This window comes from Drosophila miranda, assembly GCF_003369915.1.
Source record: "Drosophila miranda strain MSH22 chromosome Y unlocalized genomic scaffold, D.miranda_PacBio2.1 Contig_Y2_pilon, whole genome shotgun sequence".
Taxonomy (NCBI): domain Eukaryota; kingdom Metazoa; phylum Arthropoda; class Insecta; order Diptera; family Drosophilidae; genus Drosophila; species Drosophila miranda.
The window spans coordinates 9,045,521-9,067,077 of NW_022881614.1; the positions used below are offsets into that span (position 1 = coordinate 9,045,521).

At 45.3% G+C, this 21,557-nt stretch overlaps 2 protein-coding genes across 2 annotated transcripts; both read right to left on the bottom strand.

Moving 5' to 3' along the window:
• Positions 1-686: 686 nt before the first annotated feature.
• Positions 687-1,580, bottom strand: LOC108158312. The gene is made up of 2 exons (XM_017290552.2): positions 1,488-1,580; positions 687-1,428 (listed from the first exon to the last, which is right to left on the bottom strand). The coding sequence occupies exon 2, from the start codon at positions 1,378-1,380 to the stop codon at positions 811-813; it is 570 nt and encodes a 189-aa protein (XP_017146041.2). The 5' UTR covers positions 1,381-1,428; positions 1,488-1,580; the 3' UTR covers positions 687-810.
• A 9,523-nt stretch (positions 1,581-11,103) lies between these two features.
• LOC108158025 (trypsin beta) lies at positions 11,104-12,093 on the bottom strand. Its single transcript, XM_017290168.2, is given in 2 exon segments — positions 11,104-11,436; positions 11,439-12,093. Coding segments are annotated over 2 exon segments (861 nt in total). The 3' UTR covers positions 11,104-11,230.
• Between the last annotated feature and the right edge of the window lie 9,464 nt (positions 12,094-21,557).

Genomic DNA, 21,557 nt, shown 5'->3' on the forward strand with positions numbered 1-21,557 from the left:
GCAGAATCGGTGAGGATGACCATATCTTCTACAGTGCGAAATCTGAACCAGATCGTATAATGATTATAGCCAGAATCAAGAAAACAATTTCATTCTTTCTCGCTCTCTCTCTCTAACACACAGGTTTCATGGTCGGTTTTGTCAATTGCAAAATAGGAGTTCAAGGATCTCAGAACCTATTAGAGCCAGAGAAACCAAATTTGGTATCCACACTCCTGTGATATCGGACCTTGACCGTTTCGTGTCCAAATTTCGCCACACCCCCTTCCGCCCCCGCAAAGGACGAAAATCTGGGGCATCCACAAATCTCAGAGACTATTAAGGCTAGAGTAACCAAATTTGGTATCCGCACTTCTGTTAGATCTAACTATAAAACGTATATCTCATAATTTCGCCCCACTCCCTTCCGCCCACACAAAAGACGAAAATCTGTTGCAGCCACAATATTGCACATTCGAGAAAACTAAAAACGCAGAATCATAGATAATGACCATATCTATCAGATTGCTGAATCTGGATCAGATCAGATCATTTTTATAGCCAAAGGGAACAAATCAATTTGCAGTGGCTACGCAGCGCCCGACGTCACGCTCAGACTGATTTTCTGTCTCTCTCGCACGCACTCTTTGTCGTGTCGTTTAATATTAGCAGTGTCTGCCGCAGGAGAGCCATACTGACTTAGTATCGGGTATAACTGTAGAGTTGCGGTGTCCGCAGCAACTCACAACGTTCCACCTCGTTTTTTCAAATAAATTCCTTTACAAAATATAACAAACTGATGCTGGAAGCTGGGGGTAGGGGTAGCAATGTCTACATCTTTTCCATGAAAGCCTTTATGGCCAAGTGGGTGATGCCAATGTTGCACACTTCGTACAGTCTCTCTGCATAGCTGAGGCGATCATACCCCTTTAGGTAGTACACACCATCGCTGCCCGCCGCATACAGCACAGCTATCATCATGTGGGTGCCCCAGGAACTGGCATAGTGGGGGTTGCACAGGAGACACAGCATATTAAAGAATCCGATTGCCGGGCGCCAGAAGATCACTTTCGGCATCTGGATGGAGAGGCACCCCAGTAAGCCCATGGACAGGCCGAACACCAGGGCGCGGCCGCTGCCCATCGTTGAGTGGTAAAACTGGGTGTTGATCAGCGTCATATGTCCGATCTCCATAAGGGTGCGCGTGAGGCACAATTGGGGGTTGAAGCAGTTCGCGGCCTTGCGCAGCGAGCCGATCAGCCCCAGGGTGCCATGCGTGTAGGCCATAACGCACGACATATAGCCAAAGGGCTGTACGAGAGGATCCAACTTGCAGCAGCCATAAGCCCCAATACCACAGAGCACGCCATTGAGAAGACCGGACAGTAGTTTTCCACTCATCCTGTCAGCAATGGCTCATGTGGATTCCTATCGAAACTTTTAAGAAATCTGTAAGTAATGTTTTAGGTTAAATTTTAAAAATGTGAAAATTTCCTTTAGCTATTTACTTGTAAGCTGTATGAGAATTCTATATGGAATGACGATGATCTGTGTTTTGGGGAGAGACTTAAAAGATTGTGACAGATAAATCTTAAATTGTGTACGAAATAAAGAAAGCCCTGAATAAATAGAGTATATTTCTGAGAAGATTTGTTAGGGATAATACTTTTAGAGATGGTACTAACAATCGGAATTCTATATGCCTGTGTGTAGTGTTGTGTCTTCATTTAAAGGAATTTCGAATTTGAAGAATAAATACTCCTCTGTAGCATTCCTCGCCTATTCAAAGTTGAACGAATATTTAATTTAATTTAATGTCTTTGGATGATTTTTTAATCCGAAAAAAGTGTATAGAAAATCGAAAAGGGGGATTCGATAGCCGATGGGATTTTTCTTGTAAAAATTTGTTTTACGAACGACATTTCCCATGGAGTTTATATCATACTATGCCGTTCGTTTCCTATCCTATATATATACGCTCTGTAAGGGAAAGGATGGACTAATTATACCCGATACTTAAAATGAGTATTGGGGTATATTAGATTTGTGGTAAAAGTGGATGTGTGTAACGTCCAGAAGAAATCGTTTCCGACCCCATAAAGTATATATATTCTTGATCAGCATCAATAGCCGAGTCGATTGAGCCCTGTCTGTCTGTCCGTCCGTCCGTCTGTCCGTCCACTTCAGCGCATAGTGCTCAAAGACTATAAGAGCTAGAGCAACGATGTTTTGGATCCAGACTTCTGTGATATGTCACTGCTACAAAAATATTTCAAAACTTCGCCCCGCCCACTTCCGCCCCCACAAAGGACGAAAATCTGTGGCATCCACAGTTTTAAAGATATGAGAAAACCAAAAACGTAGAATTGTAGAGAATGACCATATCTTTAAGACTGCGGAATCTGAATTGGATCGTTTAATGATTATAGCCAGCATCAAGAAAACAATTTCATTTTTTCTCGCCCTGTCTCTCTCTAACACACACGTAGCATAGGCGGCTTTGCTTAGAGTAAAACATTAGCACCAAGATCTCAGAGACTACAAAAGCTAGAGCAACCAAATTTGGTATCCACACTCCTAATATATCGGACCGAGACGAGTTTGTTTTAAAATTTCGCCACACCCCCTTCCGCCCCCGCAAAGGACGAAAATCTGGGGATATTCAAAAATCTCAGAAACTATTAAGGCTAGAGTAACCAAATTTGGTATCCGCACTCCTGTTAGATCTTACTATAAAACGTGTATCTCAAAATTTCGCCCCACCCCCTTCCGCCCACCCAAAGGACGAAAATCTGTTGCATCCACAATATTGCACATTCGAGAAAACTAAAAACGCAGAATCATAGATAATGATCATATATATCAGATTGCTGAATCTGGATCAGATCAAATCATTTTTATAGCCAATAGGAACAAATCAATTTGCAGTGGCTACGCAGCGCCCGACGTCACGCTCAGACTGATTTTCTGTCTCTCTCGCACGCACTCTTTGTCGTGTCGTTTAATATTAGCGGCGTCTGCCGGAGGAGAGCCATACTGACTTAGTATCGGGTATAACCGTAGAGTTGCGGTGTCCGCAGCAACTCACAACGTTCCCCCTTGTTATACCCGATACTCAAAATGAGTATTGGGGTATATTAGATTTGTGGTAAAAGTGGATGTGTGTAACGTCCAGAAGGAATCGTTTCCGACCCCATGAAGTATATATATTCTGGATCACCATCAATAGCCGAGTCGATTGAGCCCTGTCTGTCTGTCCGTCCGTCCGGCTGTCCGTCTGTCCGTCCCCTTCAGCGCCTAGTGGTCAAAGACTATAAGAGCTAGAGCAACGATGTTTTGGATCCAGACTTCTGTGATATGTCACTGCTACAAAAATATTTCAAAACTTCGCCCCGCCCACTTCCGCCCCCACAAAGGACGAAAACCTGTGGCATCCACAATTTTAAAGATATGAGAAAACCAAAAACGTAGAGTTGTAGAGAATGACCATATCTTATAGACTGCAGAATCTGAATTGGATCGTATTATTATTATAGCCAGCATCAAGAAAACAATTTCATTTTTTCTCGCCCTGTCTCTCTCTAACACACACGTAGCATAGGCGGCTTTGCTTAGAGTAAAACATTAGCGCCTAGATCTCAGAGACTACAAAAGCTAGAGCAACCAAATTTGGTATCCACACTCCTAATATATCGGACCGAGACAAGTTTGTTTCAAAATTTCGCCACACCCCTTCCGCCCCGCAAAGGACGAAAATCTGAATCTGAAGGGGACGGACAGACGGACAGCCGGACGGACGGACAGACAGACAGGGCTCAATCGACTCGGCTATTGATGCTGATCAAGAATATATATACTTTATGGGGTCGGAAACGATTCCTTCTGGACGTTACACACATCCACTTTTACCACAAATCTAATATACCCCAATACTCATTTTGAGTATCGGGTATAAAAACTCCCCGACTCCACCGTCGAGCCGATCTTGAATGCGCAGAGAGCAGTATAAGAGCGCGGCGTGTGAGAGCAAAAGCTCTGCTCACAACATCGCACACGCTACGATAGGGTAATTACGATCGTCTGCTGCAACATTCCGGCCCCGTTGAAGACCTCCGGTGCTTCAACCGTCTATTGGCAGTTTTGCCAATTTGTGTATGGGGCGTTTAATTACGCCCGAGGGTGTTCGCACCTCGGCGACGCGCACTATCCCATCTTCTCCCTTGATTGCGGCCACCACTCGTCCTGTGGTCCACTTCTGTGGCGGTGTGTTGTCCTCGTGGACGAGCATTCGAGCATTCCCCTGCTGCATCTGTCGTCGTGATCTGATTCGGGCGGCAGCGAAAGAAGCGGCTGGCCGATCAGCAGGTGCCCTGGCGTTAGCGCTTCTCCATCGCTGGGATCGTTGCCTGGGGATGCGATTGGCCGGGAGTTGAGAAGAGCCTCTACCTCTACCAGGTGGGTGCACAGCTCGTCCGCGGTGAGCTTGGCGTTGCCCACTCCGCGTACCAACCTGTGCTTGGCTGATTTGACCTCCCACAATCCGCCGAAGTGTGGTGCTCTCGGTGGTATGAAACACCACTCGACGCCTTGGCGCGCTGCGTACGCCTTGAGCCGGTCCTGGTCCCTCTGGTACGCTTGATGCAGCTCGTTCAGCACCTTGCTCGCGCCCACGAAGTTGGTGGCGTTGTCGCTGTACACCTTCTCCGGAAGGCCTCTTCTCCCGATGAACCTTTTAAGAACAGATAAAAAACTATCAGTGGACAAATCTGCTACAAGCTCCAGGTGAACAGCCTTTGATACAAAGCAGACGAAGACGGCTACATAAGTTTCCCATGATCTGTCCCTGTAGGACTGGCTTGTATCGGAAGCAGTGCACACAACTTCTCAGGATCCTTGTACATGCTTCTCGAGCATTGATTAGCCATATCTGCTGCCTTAGCAACGAAACCATGACTTTGGCGCCTGCATGGTAGTGAGTCCGATGCAAATTGCGAAGATAAAGCGTCACGAACTGCGACTTTTGCGACAGCAGCAGAGGAAATTTGGCGTCATACGGAATCTCTGCGTTGAGCAACCTTCCTCCCACTCGAATCAGTCGCAGCGCTTTTCCGTCGAGTTCGCTCGTATGTATGAACGGGTTTAGTCGTTGAAGATGCGGTGACAGGATTTCCGACCTCGCTAGCTTGTGGAATTCTGGTCCCAGCTCGTGTCTTTGGACTACTTCTACCAGCCTTAGAAATGAGACCTTAAGTTCTTTGGCTGACAGAACGACCTCTGGACTACGCTTGCTTCCTTGTAGGAACCGGTTTACATATGCCATAATCCGAAGCAATTTCTCAAAGGAAGAGCATCTTTCAATCAACTCGATGAAATCATTGGCCTGACACTTTGCCACTGAATGTGTTGCCAAACACTTCTTGTTTTCCGACCGTTCCATTTCTGGGGACAACTCAACCTGATGTAGACATGGCCACTCCTCAGAATTCCTGAGCAGAAATTGGGGACCCTCAGTCCACAATGAGCACGTTACACCGTCTACGTCTGTGCCACGTGACACCAAATCGGCTGGGTTTTGCTCAGTAGGAACGTGCCGCCAAGTCACACCGCTTGACGATTCCTGGATTTCAGCAACCCTATTGGCCACAAACGTTGCGAGCGTGGCTGGATCCCTTTCTAGCAAGTACAAGGTGACTTGGGAGTCCGACCAAAAGTTCAAACTTTCGATCATGAACTTGTCCAGGAGCGGTTTTACTTGAGCCCATAAAGTGGATAACAGGAGTGCTGCGCACAATTCGAGTCTTGGAATCGATTTCGTTTTGAGAGGAGCTACTCGAGACTTTGCGGTAAGAAGCTTAGACACGACATTTTTACCATCACTGGTACGGATGTAAATGCAGCATCCGTACGCTTCACCTGATGCGTCTGCGAATCCGTGAATCTGAACGCTTTTATGCGTGGGAAGGCCAATGTAGCGAGGTATGGTTATCTTGTCTAATTCAAACAAATTTTGCTTGAAGTGGTTCCAACTCGTGTGCAAACTCATGGGAACCGACTCGTCCCAATCCAACTTTTGCCGCCACAATTGCTGCAGCAATATTTTTTCCCTCGTTATTAAGGGACATAATAACCCTAATGGGTCGAACAATCGGGACGCAACTGACAAAATGTTTCGCTTTGTAGGGGTCAATGAATCAAATGAGTCATCTAAATGATAATGGAACAAATCATTTTGCGGATTCCATCTAATTCCGAGCGTTTTAACAGACGACGAAGGATCAAACTGCAGCGATTTCTCCTGGCCACTATCGGACAGCAGCTGGGGATGATTTGACGCCCACTTGGCCAACTTAAAACCCCGGATTCTAAGACCTCACACACTTCCAGCCGAATACGTTCTAAATCTTCCAGACTGTTTGCTCCAGTAAGCATATCATCGACGTAAAAGTCACTTTGTATGACTTGTGATGCAATAGGATGGGACTCAGCATAAACGTCTGCCAATTCAACGAGACAGCAGATGGCCAGAAATGGAGCTGAGGCTGTCCCATAAGTAACCGTATTCAGGCGATACGTTTGAACATCTACATTTGCCTTATCCCTCCACAGAATCAATTGGAAATTTCAGTCTTCTTCGGCGACCTGAACTTGCCTATACATTTTGGAGATGACAGCTGTGAGCGCAAAACGATTTAATCGAAATCGGGCAAGAGTTGCGTAAAGCTCCCTCTGAATAGTTGCACCCACCATCAAAGTCTCATTTAATGAGATTGAAGTCGATGTTTTGCTCGATGCATCGAAAACGACGCGTAGCTTGGTGGTTTTACTATCAGGTCTCAGGACACATTGATGTGGAATGTAGTAATGGCGTCCTGGAGGAGTGTCTGGAAGCAATGACATGTGGCCAAGGATGAGATACTCTTTCATAAACTCCATATACAGATCATGCAAATACTGATCTAGTGCAAGTCTGCGTTCTAGGGATAGAAAGCGGCGTTTTGCCGTCTGGAACGAGAAACCCAACACGTTGGGATTTATTTTAAATGGCACCCCCACTTCAAAACGACCCGATTCGAGCCTGCGTAAAGTCTGCTTAAAGTTTTGTTTGCAAGCCAATTGTTCAGCTGTATATACAGCCTTCGACTTCTCTGGGACCTGTTCCAATTCCCAAAAGCGCTCCACCAGATAGTCGAGAGAACAATGATCGCTACCAACAGCGATATTGCATACAGCATCCTGTGCTGATGCCTTATATTTTCCTGATACAATCCATCCCAACAATGTTTTCTGGATTGTTGGATGTTCGGAACTTGCCTTTAATTGGCCTACACACATTAACTCAAAAAAGGTTTCTGCCCCTATCAATAAGTCAACCTTAGCAGGCTTGTAAAACTGCGGGTCTGCCATCTGCAGGTTTGCTGGTATCTTCCATTGGGCGAAATTGACAACATGATCGGGTTGGTATGTGGAAATCGACCTTAACACCCAAAAATCGGAATTAAAGTTGTGATCGTTGATACGAGATTGGACAGAAGTATGAATCTTGTGCTTTATGACGGACGAGTTTTTTCCAACAGTTGTGATATTAAGGTACGACTCATCACGGCGCAATCGTAAGCGCTGGGCTAGATCCTCGGATATAAAATTAATTTGGGAGCCGGAATCTAGAAGTGCCCGTGCATACTGAAATTGTCCGGACCGATCTTGCACCTTTACAACAGCGGTAGCAAGAATAACCTGGTCAGCACTAGCAACGTGACTAGAATAAGCTGTCTGAGGCTCAGACGATGACGAATGTTCTACTGGCACAGAACTAGGCCCATTTTGCTGTGGCTCAACCCCGTATCGATGAAGCAGAGTGTTATGGGGCTTAGAGCACACTCGACATTTTGCTGTCGTGCACCTCGTCACTGTATGACCTGGCTTCAAACAATTTATGCACAGTCGGAGTTGCTTGGTGGTATCGAACCGTTGAAGAACAGGAAGAGCACTAAACGATTGACAATTGCTTATGGTATGATTCCCCGCGTGGCAATAGCTACATTTCGAATCAGCTCGCCTATCCGTCTTTGCACATGAAAATGACGATTTAGTGGGTCCTTTACTTGTCTCTTGTTTAGTTTTACCCTTATTCCGTGTTGACTCTTCGGCAGCTAGATGCTGATAGCGCCGATTCAGCTGGGCTGCGCACTCGGACCAAGACGGTAGTTTATCGTAATCCAGTTGCTCTTCGAACCGAGACTTCGTTGTGGGATCTACTTTAGACAGCGCTATGTGAATTTGCATCGCGCTATTTATGTCTTTTTCACTTCCTAACGACTGCAGAGAAGAATATATGGCTGACACCGTGTCAATGAGGGACCTAAGGCATGAAGCAGAAGCTTTTGTTGTGCTGGGAATGTCAAACAACTGCGAAACAGTATCAGAAAAGATCAAATATTTTTTGTCGTAAACCTCCTTCAAACTATCAAGAGCCTTCTCATAATTTTCTGCAGAGATCTGAAACGCCTTCACTGTTCCCAATGCATCGTCAACGAGACACGACAGTAAGTGGTTGAATTTTTCCACATTTGATAATATTGGGTCGTTAAGCACCAAACTCTCGAAAAGGCTTATAAAGTTTTTAAATTCAGAATGTTTTCCACTAAACTTGGGGAGATTCATTTTAGGCAGATGTGATGAATGACGCTGGCTACTCCTATCCCTCCTCTGTATTCGCTGAGTTTTGGGTTCTTTAAGTGCAGACATGTACAGAGCCTTTGTGGTAACACACATATCCTCGACCGATGCTCGTAGATCGTTGTTGGGATTTAAACAATCCACGTCTGCCTGTATATCCATCCACTTTTCACAATAATTTTCGATCAGCTCGAGTCTGCATTTAATTTGAAGAGAGTCGAACGAAATAGTTTTTTCTTCAAAGGCCGTTCTCACACGCCTTATCGTGTCTTTGCATTGCTGTTGCTAACTTTTGCAGGACTTTTGGACCCCCTCCTTCTTTTGAACCTCCTTCCCTGGTAACAATTTCCCTTTCCTTTTCACTCAATGACCGGAGCGTCTGATTAGCAAGTACCGTAAACCCTCATCAATTTGCACTTTTCTTCAATCCACCAATATTCCGCATATAATAAATATTTTATGTTGCTGGCTGTTCACTTTGGTGTATTTTATTACTTTGTGTTTTATTTAATTGGTATTCCAATTCAACGAGGTGCCAATGAAATTGAGATCAGTGGCCAAATAGAGAAACACAGCGCACAAAATGGTGGCTTGGTTCTAGCACTAAATTTTTTTTCGCACTAAATACCTGAGAATTCGGCATAGATTAGCCGAACACTTTCCTTTTTTGTTGATTAAAGATGAATCCAATTTGTCGCACAAAACCAGCCGGCTAGAGCTCTATTCGCAACAGAACAAAAAAAACCAATGACTTGTGCCGAGACAACGAAGATGCACTGTAGGTCACTGGTTTGTCGTGCGAATTTCCACGAAATGCTGGATGCCGATGTCCCTGCTCGGGCGCCAATGAAAATTCGGAAGACTTTTTCCAAATAGAAACGTGATGATGACTCCGGTCCAGCGGGCTATAGTTTCGGTTTTTACGTTAAATTGTCAGGTAATGTATGACTAAAAAAAAAAACAAGTGCTCGACTTCAAAGCATTTATTGGACTGGTCGCAGCCAGAGATAGCAAAACTCCCCGACTCCACCGTCGAGCCGATCTTGAATGCGCAGAAAGCAGTACAAGAGCGCGGCGTGTGAGAGCAAAAGCTCTGCTCACAACATCGCACACGCTACGATAGGCTAATTACGATCGTCTGCTGCAACAGACCATATCTTTAGGACTGCGGAATCTGAATTGGATCGTATTATTATTATAGCCAGCATCAAGAAAACAATTTCATTTTTTCTCGCCCTGTCTCTCTCTAACACACACGTAGCATAGGCGGCTTTGCTTAGAGTAAAACATTAGCGCCTAGATCTCAGAGACTGCAAAAGCTAGAGCAACCAAATTTGGTATCCACACTCCTAATATATCGGACCGAGACGAGTTTGTTTCAAAATTTCGCCACACCCTCTTCCGCCCCCGCAAAGGACGAAAATCTGGGGATATTCAAAAATCTCAGAGACTATTAAGGCTAGAGTAACCAAATTTGGTATCCGCACTCCTGTTAGATCTTACTATAAAACGTGTATCTCAAAATTTCTCCCCATCCCCTTCCGCCCATACAAAGGACGAAAATCTGTTGCATCCACAATATTGCACATCCGAGAAAACTAAAAACGCAGAATCATAGATAATGACCATATCTATCAGATTGCTGAATCTGGATCAGATCAGATCATTTTTATAGCCAATAGGAACAAATCAATTTGCAGTGGCTACGCAGCGCCCGACGTCACGCTCAGACTGATTTTCTGTCTCTCTCGCACGCACTCTTTGTCGTGTCGTTTAATATTAGCGGCGTCTGCCGGAGGAGAGCCATACTGACTTAGTATCGGGTATAACCGTAGAGTTGCGGTGTCCGCAGCAACTCACAACGTTCCCCCTCGTTTCTATTGTAATCGATGACTTAGCACAGAAAGTGAAGAGAGGCTAAGCCTCTCACTCCCTACTCTATCTTTGAGACTGTTTATTTTTGGACAGTTCTGCTTATTTATGGCCCTAGCGGATTGAGGACTAAGCAGATCTCTTGCCTTTAGGCCTTTAGGCTTGCAATTCTAAGCCACGCCAATTTATTCGATTGCTGTGTGCCGATTAGCTGAGTATCGAGATTAGGGCCCAAATCCGCGAGGAGTCGAAAGCCAATCCAATTTGGTGGCCGTTTGTGGCAGGCAGTGGTTCATTGAACCACACTCTCTTTTTTGGGCTTTTGGCCAACAAATAAGCCAAACAGAAATTGAAATAACACCAGTGATAACCGACATTCAGGACGACAGGCCGACAGACAGGCAGGGCAGGGCAGCAGCTGCCAAAAAAGTGTGAAAACCGCAGCAGCAGCCAACTGACCAAATGACTAAATGACTCCTGCGACAGGCAGAAAAACAGACAGACTAACGGACTAACGAACTCCAGTGTGTTCAGGTCTGGTCCGAACGGGTGTGTGCTGCGGTTTTGTGGCTACAAATGTGTGGCAATGTGTGTGGCAATTGATTTATTCAAATGAAATCACAGCAAGAAAAGCAAATGCTGGTAAATGCGGTCGGCATCAGGTAACTTATGGACTGAAAACCCAAGACGAGCCTCGTTCGAATCATTGGAGGCCACTCCACCCCGCCAGAAGGCCGTTCCAGCCCTAGGCCCCCACCTGTGCATCGATCCAGCGACGAAATGCCGTCACACTGGTGTAGACGCCTGGGTAATCTGGATTGGCGCTGCCCAGGCCCCAAGACACAATACCGTAGAGTGTCGCACTACCGTCCTCCTGGATGCCGACGAGCCGGCCGCCAGAGTCCCCTGGCAGCTGTCGTGGCCGTCGCGGGCGGCGCAGAGCATTCCCTGGGTGATGGGCAGCACCTGGCGGTAGGCGAGACGACACTGGCCGATGTCCACGTGGTCCACTTCCACAAAGCGCAGGACGGAGGCGACACCAGCACCAGTCTGTTGTTCTCCGGCTGCCTCCTCGCTCTGGAACCCCCAGCCGCTGACCAGCAGCCGTGTCCGAGTGGGCGGAAGCTGTGCGCTTGCCAGGGGCACCGCCTGCAGGTGTTCGGTGAAATTGAGCCTGGCATTGAGGATGAGCAGCGCAAGGTCGTTGTCATGGCTCTGGGGATTGGAGCCGCCGTGGGGAATGATCCGCTGCAAGCTGAGCAATTGGCCGCCACTCGCGTACTCGCTGGAGCCCACCCGCACACTGTAATCGAGGACGCTCCAGGGCTCCAGGTCTTCAAAGCAGTGGGCGGCCGTCAGCACAAAGTGATCGCCGATGACAGCGCCGCCACAGATGTGCTGGCCATTTAGCTGCACGGAGGCCTGGTAGGGAAACTCCCCAATGGTGGAAACCTCCATGCCGCCCACAATACGCCCATCGGAGGCAGGAGTGGCCGCCACCTTCCTCACCTGAAGCGCCACAAGAAGCAACGACAGACCGAATGCAAATTCCAGCGAGCAGCGCATGTCTCTGACTGATTGGGGGTTACCTCTTGGCTCTGATTTTATGCGAAACTTATCGGCCATAAGTCAATAGACCCAGTATTTTTGCCGTCTTATCGGGGACTTTTTGCTTATCCACGAAATTGCCAAGGTCTTCTTATCTGGCTTTGACCCAATAACCTTCTGGCAACAGCGCGAATGCGACTGTCCAATGGGTTCGTGGAGTTGCGCTCTCAACCGGGTGCCGAGACCCATAGATCGGAAGACGTGTTAGATACACCTCGCCCCTCACCAAGGGGGATTGTATGCCCGACCAGGATACTTTCAATTGGTACCGGAAGAGTCGCTATGTACATAGCTATAGCTTCTTTTTACGGGCGCTAACTGGCGCATCGTACCAGGTTCCTGCATATGTAGCGGTGGTGCGTGATGGCGTGATATATGTATATATATCGCACTAATCGAGGCTAAGCTGCAAATAAACATTAGACGCCGTGGTTGAAATCCCTCCCTGAGGAACCGCCACGTAAAATAAAGCTGAGAGATCAGATTCATTCTGTCCAATGGGTTCATGGAAGTGGAGTGTGTCTATATGCGGAAGTATAGCTGAATAAAGTCTGGTGATTCATAAAGTACGAGAGAGCTGCATAACAGGTAATCGGTAATCAGCTGATGCGATCATTCGGGCCCTGCCTTTCAGCTTTTTTCTTTTCTTCGCGAGACAGCCAATAGCTTTGAAATATTGACGTACGAACACGAGCAAAGATCAGCCGAGAGTAGTCGTAATTTTAGAATTTTTTCAGAGAAGATATATTCATATTTTGAAGATTTTGCATAGATCAAAAGCACTTTCAGTTCTACGGAAAACAGCTCCAGAAGATTACAGTACTCCCATCAGTAGCAGAATATACTGCACTCGTATATGATATGCAAATACATTCTACTTTGAAGATATAGGGAATCTGAGGGAAAAGCATTTTCCATTTAGCTTATCAGAAAAGTGTTTAATTATCTAAATTGCAGCAGCACTTTCGTTTCGAGTAATTCAACAAGATAGGGTCGTAGGAGGCAGAGGGTACATATTTTTGCCAGTCATAATTCGTATTAGCAACTTGCAGGACTCTCAAGGCTCACAGCACATTTGGTTTCAATGAATATGAATATATCTGGGTGTTGCAGGAACATCTACATGATTTGCATAGAAAGGTAGAGGGAGAGAAGGAGTGTGCGTCTACTATTTCATTGTGAGATAAAACAACAACAGCAAGAACTTATTAGTTTAGAAAAAATGAATTGCATAAATAATTAAGGGAATAACAGTGCAAAGGGCAGGGCAGGGCAGGGATTGTGGAAGGGAGATTGAGGCAGAAAGGCTGTTGCCAGAGCTTACCGGCAAAAGATACATTTTACAGATTTGAAATTGCATCTGTGAAATGAAGAGGAGTGGGAGTCATGTACTGGCATGCAGGGCAGGGACTAATTGTTACATTTCCCCCAGTGAGAGAGCATACATTTCCGCAATCCCACACTTCGGAACCCAGAAAGATATTCGAGTGCTCGTATGAAGATGCATTTCCATGCAGATATTCAGTTTGCATTTGAACAAAATTGAATTTTCTGCTGCTGAGCCAGAGACCGCTCGCCATCTCCACTCCATCTCCAGTATTATGCTAATTGGCCAAACAGCAAATTAATTAAACATGACTGGAGTTAATATATACTCCAATTCTGGTGCTCGTGTATTCATGAATTATGCAGAGCAGCAGCAGCAGTGGCAGTAGCAGGAAAAAACGCAGGGAACAGAGCAATCGCCATGCATCGCAGGGAAATGCATTCTGTTGCCACCATGATTGATGCTTAAGGATGATCAATATGCGTTGTCAATGGCCGGAGCATGTAAAATATGTGGAACACAACACCCCCCACAGAATGTGAGGGATTGACATGCGACAGCTGTCTATAATGAAATGCCAATGAAAGCGGGCGGCCACCAACACCCACAAGAGGAGCATGACAATGAGTCGAGTATCCATTGATTTGATATCCAAAATAAAAGAAGTTAATTCCATATTCTTTTCAGACTCTTGCTGTATCTTTTGCACATAGGTACACGCAATGTGAGTCCCATTTGTGGAGAAAGCAGGAGAAAGGGAGGGAGAGTGGGAGTGCGAATGGGAATGGGCGAGAGGAAAAGTGTTGAAAAGTGCGGTAAAGTGGCAGTATTAAGCGTGAAATTAATTACAAACGCTTACTTAAGTTAAATATTTGAGCGAAGCTTTGGCGTGCGCAAAAAGCAGGCCAGGAGCCAGGAACCAAGAAGAAGTGCCCCCCAAGAACTCAAGGGTACGATGTGGAGTGGGTTCTGGACAGGGCCCCATCAGCTTCATTTTACATGCCCACTCCCCACCCCCACTCCCAACTGGCAGTAAGACGAGCCACTTTGTCAGGCCAAAAACACGGTGCCATGCCACTCCACTCGACTCCACTCTCCACTCTTCCACTCCCTCAGTCCCTGCCTTAAGTCAACTTCAGTTTACTTCGGTTCAAAAAATATACTGCAAAATTTATTTTTCGCTTTTCCTGGCGTTTCTGGGGGTTCATTTTCCAGCGCTTCTTTTTTTATATTGTTGCTGTTTTTGTTGGCCTTAAGCGCAAGTTGAACATTTCATTTGTCATGCTTTTTCTCCGGTTTTACCTGTGAAGAAGCTGAGTTTTTCCCTACACCCCCTAGACACGCATATGTTGCGGCGCCACAGTTTTTGAGTGATTCCTGCGACATCGCCAACGCCATCGCCCCCAAAGAAATGCTAAAAAATGTCTGCCCCAACGGTAAAGTGTTGCAAATAACTTTTTTGCGTTTCTGAATAATTTATAAGATGTGTTTACCCATGAAACCCAATGACTAAGTACCGCTGGAAAGGTGGAACACGATAATTTACTTAGGTGTGGCAATGCCCCAAACGGAAGGCGGCAGGAAGACTTTAAGAAATTAATGCCAAAGATTTGACTGGACATTGGACATTGAAGGAGTGCTACAGAAGGAAGAGTCCCCCGTTCCAGGGTTATGAAAGGTGGCAAGAACTTGCAGAAGATTATGTGCTAACGAGTGGGAGGAGAGACTGAGGTTACGGTGGTGGCAGGTTGTTGGAGAAGACTTTCAGAAGGTGCGGAAGCCACAATACAGGAGGCTCTAAAGGTTACACTGAGAGGAAAAAGGAGACTACTCTTTAAAATGTTTATGTCATAAAATCTGCCCGAAAGTTACATTTATATTGTCTACTGATTCTGTGAGAGACTCCTCTCCTTCTTTCTTTGGTTCTTTGGCCATTTGCTAATTGTGGCTCACTATCTCCTAAATGTTGGCAAATTTATGTGACGCACGCAGATGCGGCACCAACTGTTTTGATTACCCATATGTGGGGCACAAACGGAGACTGCGGTAGAGGGTTGGAGCCGCACCTGAGGCAAAAAGACAGAGACAGAGTGAGTGAGTGAGAGAGAGAGAGAGAGAGTGAGAGAATAAAGCTCATAAAACATGTAAAATGCTTCATATACAAGAAAAAAGTTAAGCCACGCCCACACATGCCACACATTGCCTCCTGCCTCTGTTTTTTCCTGCTAAAAAAACCTCATTAAAAATTCGTAGAGCGTCCTATTAAATGTTCATGTTTTGCATAAAAATAATGATTCGTGAACACAAAAAAAAAAACGAAACGAAAGTAAGGGCCACTGCGACCATTTTTGCAGAGGGGGGTAAAGAGTGAAGGCTCTGTAGGGGTGTCGCGTATTTGTGTTTCCTGCGGTCTGTGAATCCGATGATTGTGTGATGTTGGAGCATTTTAATTAACTTGATATTTCTAATGAACTGTGAGCTTTTTCATGTACGTATGTATTAAATGTTGAAATGAAGCCAATTAATGGATGTATATTGGACGCATGCCCGATTCTTTTCCAAAGAATTTTTTCCCACAAAATATCTTTTCGTTGAGCTCATCCAAAACCTATATTTTTTCCGAACTGCAAACTGCAGTATAAATATTGATAAATCGAATCAACAAAAGCCACAAAAATAGCCAAAAAGCGGAGTTCTTCTGCTGCTTCGGCTTCTGCTGCTTCCATCGTTTCATAAGCAGGAAATGCCATTGAAAATCACGTAATACAGACAAAGATACATTAGTTAGGGGAGAGGACTGGGCTGGAAGGGGTGGATATCTGCTGTGGAAAGCATACAATTTCATTTCAATGCTTATCATATTTGTGTGCCATGGAATTCTTTTCGTTATGTTGCTGCTTCTGCTGCTGGACTCTCTCCCGTACGGTGTGTGTGGTGGCCAGAACGCATACAAACGCAAGCCAATGACATAAGGGATAAATCAGGAAATTGCTAAACATCAAATAAAGCTGATAGCCTGATATTTTCTATAGCGATACAGGATACGGGGGCTTGCCTTCGCTGCTGTTGCTTGCTTCAACGGCTTCGATTTCGATGTCAACAATTCAAAATCATTGCAATGATGACGAGGAAAACAGCTGTGGCGGCGGTTGAACCTCGAAAAATTCAATTTTGCAATATGACATCCGGCAGCACACACACACGTACAGGAACCACACGTAGACGAAACCGAACGGGGCGTATACATAACGCCGCAACGCTCGAGTCCCCAGTGGCAGGGTTGCGGCCGCAAACGATTGACGGGCAGCCATTGTTCGTTCATGCCACTATTCGTAGTACGAGTATTACTGGACTGGTAGCACGGCCAGCAGCTACTGCTGCTGGCTAAGTTCTGCAGCATTGCAAACAAAGTCCGAGAGCTGCTGGAGCAGCCATAGTCCGGCTTTTGTGGTGCCAAAATCCACACGTAGAAAGGGGACACCCTCGTTTGCTGGGGCTAATTATGGCAACAGAAATATTGGATTTTGCAGAAAAGAACGCACACGAATCAGAGACTTGTATGATGTGGAGGAAGCATTCTATGAAAACTAGAAACGTAGCCTTTGTTAATGCTTTTGCTGCAGGCAGTATAAAGGTCAGACGAGCATATATCCTATCCCAGTGTGTCTTTCGTTTAGAAAGGATATGTTTTCAGTCCTAACATCTACTATTTTCGTTGCTGTTTTTCCATTTTTGCATCTATGAAAGATGTTTCTCAGCAGAAAATGTACTCCCTGCCACAATCCAATATTCTGCTAACACTTTCAGTTTATAAACAGTGCAACCCTTCACACCACACTCTCAAAAAGCACCCTTCCTGAAAAGCAAACAACTCTCGTTACAGTGGAAAAAAAAATGTAAATGGTACTCGGGCTGTGGCGGCGTTTTGGCAAACTTCAAGTGGAGCCGGCCCCAAAAACTACTAGTAGGCATGCTCCCCTCTCAAAAGGAACGGGGGTGGTGGGAGCATGGGGTGTGGACGTTGGAAAACTGTGCGAGTAAGCAGCGCAAATTGAATTACACTTAATTAAGTGCAAAAAATGTCTAAAATGATGTTAAAATGTGCTTCAAAATGGTTTTGGTTCTATGTATGGGTGTGTGTGTGTGAGTATTTCAGTGGTACAAAAGCCTCGCAGGGCGTGTGTGTGTGTGCGAGAGAGTGCCAGTAAATTTGCTTTGCATTTATTAGAACATTTTTGCGGTGGAGCCATAACAACTGTACAACTTTGTTGTACATTAACTTTTTTTCTGAGGAACTAGAAACGGGAAAGTTATAGGAGAGAAATGGAAGAAGCGGGAAATAAGAGAGGGGAATAGAGGTAGTGGGAGATTATTAAATTACCACTAAATTTCTAGGCATAAGATAGTGAATATTCCATACATTCGATAACCAGTAAAGTCCAGGACTTAACTCTTTCGAGAATTGGTATTGATCAATAGTTTAGGCATTTCGAAAAGTATTCCCGTTCCAATTTGATGCACTAATTAATTACAATTGAAGTTTTTCATAATTCGATAACCAATTTCGGTAATGCAATTTATAATTTCAATAATTCTATAACTAACTCGACAAGTTAATTTGATAATTCGATAACTAATTTCGATAATTTTGTATTTCCGATATCCAGAAGCAATTTCTCATACTTAATCGTTTCCGCGAGTAGATCTTTATTCTAATGAAACTCCATTTTCGCGCACTGCACCTCTATTTCATTAAAATCTCTTACTCGTCCCTAATCGATAAACTTTAAACGATGTAAAATTCAATTGTAAAACAACTTAAATGTCCACCCATTTCACAGGATTGGATTGAGCAGAAAGAGGATGAGGAATTTGTAATGCAGTACAGGGCGACTCCCTCTAATTGAAAATTACATTATCTTCCAAATGAGAGGTCAAAGTGCATTCTGAGATCACGAGAAACGCAAAGGTTGTGCAGGGCGGTGACTATTTCTTTTAAAATGGTGAAGTACCGAGTAAATACGTTTGTGGCATTATCGCTGGCTCTGGGTCGGGCTCTGGATTGCCTCTTGCCTCCTGCAAGCGGACATTAGGCGGCTTGCCCCAAACAATAAGAGGCATTAAACATTTTTTATTGCTTGCCATGTCGGTGGCTTTATGACTTATTTCGCTTCAGTCTTCAGCCTCTTAGGCATCTCTACCGCCGCCTCCTCTCCGCCTCTCTATTACACATAATTTCTGGCCGCTCCAAGTGGAATTTGCAGCACCCTATACTCTGAAGAGTTCAAGGGGTGTATTGGTATTAAAAGTCGGAAGTACGTTTTGTGGAATCCGATGCAGAGAAAAACAAATTCAGAGATATTGCGCTCTGCTTATGGATGTTTTTATTTATCGATCGATATTATATAGCTCAGAACTAGAATATCTTCCTTTATTGACCACTCATTCTTCGAAGGCTCTTAGACATTTCCCATTTAGAGGGTACCTTAGAGATGTTATAGTATGTGTCGTTTCTTGCTGTTTTTTCGCTCCTGTTTATGCCTCGTTGTCCGTTCGTCCGTTCTCTCGTTCGTTGTTGTCGTCGTCGGTGTTTGGTTATTTGGGAAGATGATTTTGTTTTTGGGTTTAGCGCGTTGACAGCATGTGGCTGGAACGGCGGCTACTTAGCATCCATCGTGGGTGCAGGATGCTAGGACTCTGGATCCCCTTATTATCCTGCCACTTTCCACTCCCTTGCTCTTGGAAATGCTCTTGGTCGACGACTGTGTTGGTTTAAGCCGCTTTTAGCCGCAGCTCCGACAATCCGCGTCTGCTGCTACTTATTTTGATTAAATTTACATAATTTTCGGCTACCCCTCCACCCAAACAGTCCGTTTGAGTAGTATTCGTACGGTACGAGTATTTTTTGAGTCCTCTGGAATCTCTCTCTGCTCTCTTCTCCGCTCTGCTGCTCTCGATGACCCATTAATGCATTTCCTTCTGTGATATTTGTATTCAATCTTTCTCTTAACTCAATTTCCAATATCGTGTGCAAATATTTCAACAGCTTCAACAGCCCCGCTCGAAAAAAGAAATGAGATTTTAGTACTATTTCCATGGAAAGTCAATGCCACGGCCCCCCCCTACTGCGGACGGAGTGTACTTCTCGTATAATTTGCGCCTTGTTCGACTGTCAACACTTTTAACCCATTTCCGTTTCCCTTGGTTGTACATTTTGGCTATGCAGGCTGCGTGCTACAGTAGCGATTGGCTACGGCTAACTTTGGCTGTGATTTGTGCGGATTAAGTCATTCGATTTGCCTCATCCCATTGTGATCCTTTGTTCAATGTATAATTGGCAGGATCGGATCGCTATATCATGTATTTGCCATAGAAACCACAAAATAACACATTATTTTTCTGGCCTTTCACTGTATCAATCGTTTTGGAATATCCGCTTTTCAGGAATAAACTCTCTCTCTCCGCAAAAAGGTCACTCCGCGGGATCTGCAATTGCCAACCGTCAGTCAGCCGTGCGCCGCCGAAAAACTGACTCCGACCACTCCAAGTGTGCAGCAGTTGATCTCGTTTGCCACTCCAAGGGCAACGACAGCTGCTGGCGATGCAGATTCGGTAGCCGAATTCATCGCCTCGGAGAATGTGCAGCCAAGTACGTCTGCAGCGTCCGTGTCCGTGGTGTCCGCAAGTTCGCTAGTTGTCCCGTCTATCCCGATCCCACCAGTAAATAGACGTTCCGGACCTCCGGATATTGCCACCACAGGTACTAGGCCTGTGGTGACTAAACCACTGGTGGGAGTCCCACCAAAACGACAAGTTTTTGTTTCACGGCTGGCCCCTGACCTCACATCTAATGATGTAATTGCTTTTATTCAAAGCAAAATAAAAGCCGTGGGTTTAAGGGTGGAGAAATTTAACTTCTCTTATGCCAGGGAGATAGCCTCGTTTAAGATAAGCATCTCCCCAACTCAATTTGACACCATTTGCTCCGCCAAATTTTGGCCGGAGCATTTGGTGGTGAAGGAGTTTAAGGCTAAGAAGAAGAATAGGCCCCCCATATCCCTTCCAAATCTTTCCAGTGTGCCACCCTCAACCTCAACTTCCTCTTCCTCAACTTCCCGTCTTGCTTCCACCTTTCCAAAAAACTAACTTCTCTTTTAGTAACCTATCAGAATGTAAGAGGCTTGCGTAGTAAGCTCAGCATTCTTTTCCGGGATAGTGTTGCATTTGCTTCCCACGTTATTGTGTTTACTGAAACCTGGTTAAAGCCGGACATTCTTAGTTCCGAGGTTTTGGCAGGTCGGTACACAACTTTTAGAAAGGACCGTTCGTCTCGACGTGCAGGGGGGGTTCTAATTGCAGTGGACTCTTACTTCACGTCGGAACACTTCACAGTCCAAGTTCAACAGGAACTGGAATTCCTGTGTGTAAAACTGATTCTTCCCGCTTTCGCTATATTCATTACTTGCTCGTATATCCCACCTTCTTCGGATATTTCAATTTATGAGCAGCACTTGTCCGCTTTAACCGCTGTTTCTTCCTCGCTATCTGATAAAGATCGTATGATAGTTCTTGGTGACTTCAACTTGCCAGGAACTGTTTGGTCTTCGGTAAACGAGTCTAGTATCCTAGTGCCCATGTCACGACATGACTTTGTTGACGGCTTACTGGACCTATTCCTGTCTCAAGTCAACCATGTGAAAAATTCCTTGGGTCGATTGCTTGATCTGTGCTTTGTATCGGATCCGACCATAGTGTTGTTAACCCGAGCCCCTCCGCTCACTATACCTGAAGACGCCTACCACCCTACTTTCGAGGTGTCGCTAGATATAGGACCAACTGTATTGGATGGGGCGAGTAGGCTGCCCGAACGTGTCCGCTGCTTTCGTAAAGCCGAGTTTGCGAAGCTTAATAACCTCATTAGGGATTTTGATTGGTCCGCTTTGTACTTGTGCACTGATATCAAAAAAGGCACAAATATTTTTTACAATGCTCTTGGCACATTTTTCGATTCTTGTGTCCCGCTTTCTTGTCCGACTAGATCTGGAAAACCCCCTTGGTTTACCAAAGAGTTATCCAGTCTAAAAAACTTAAAATC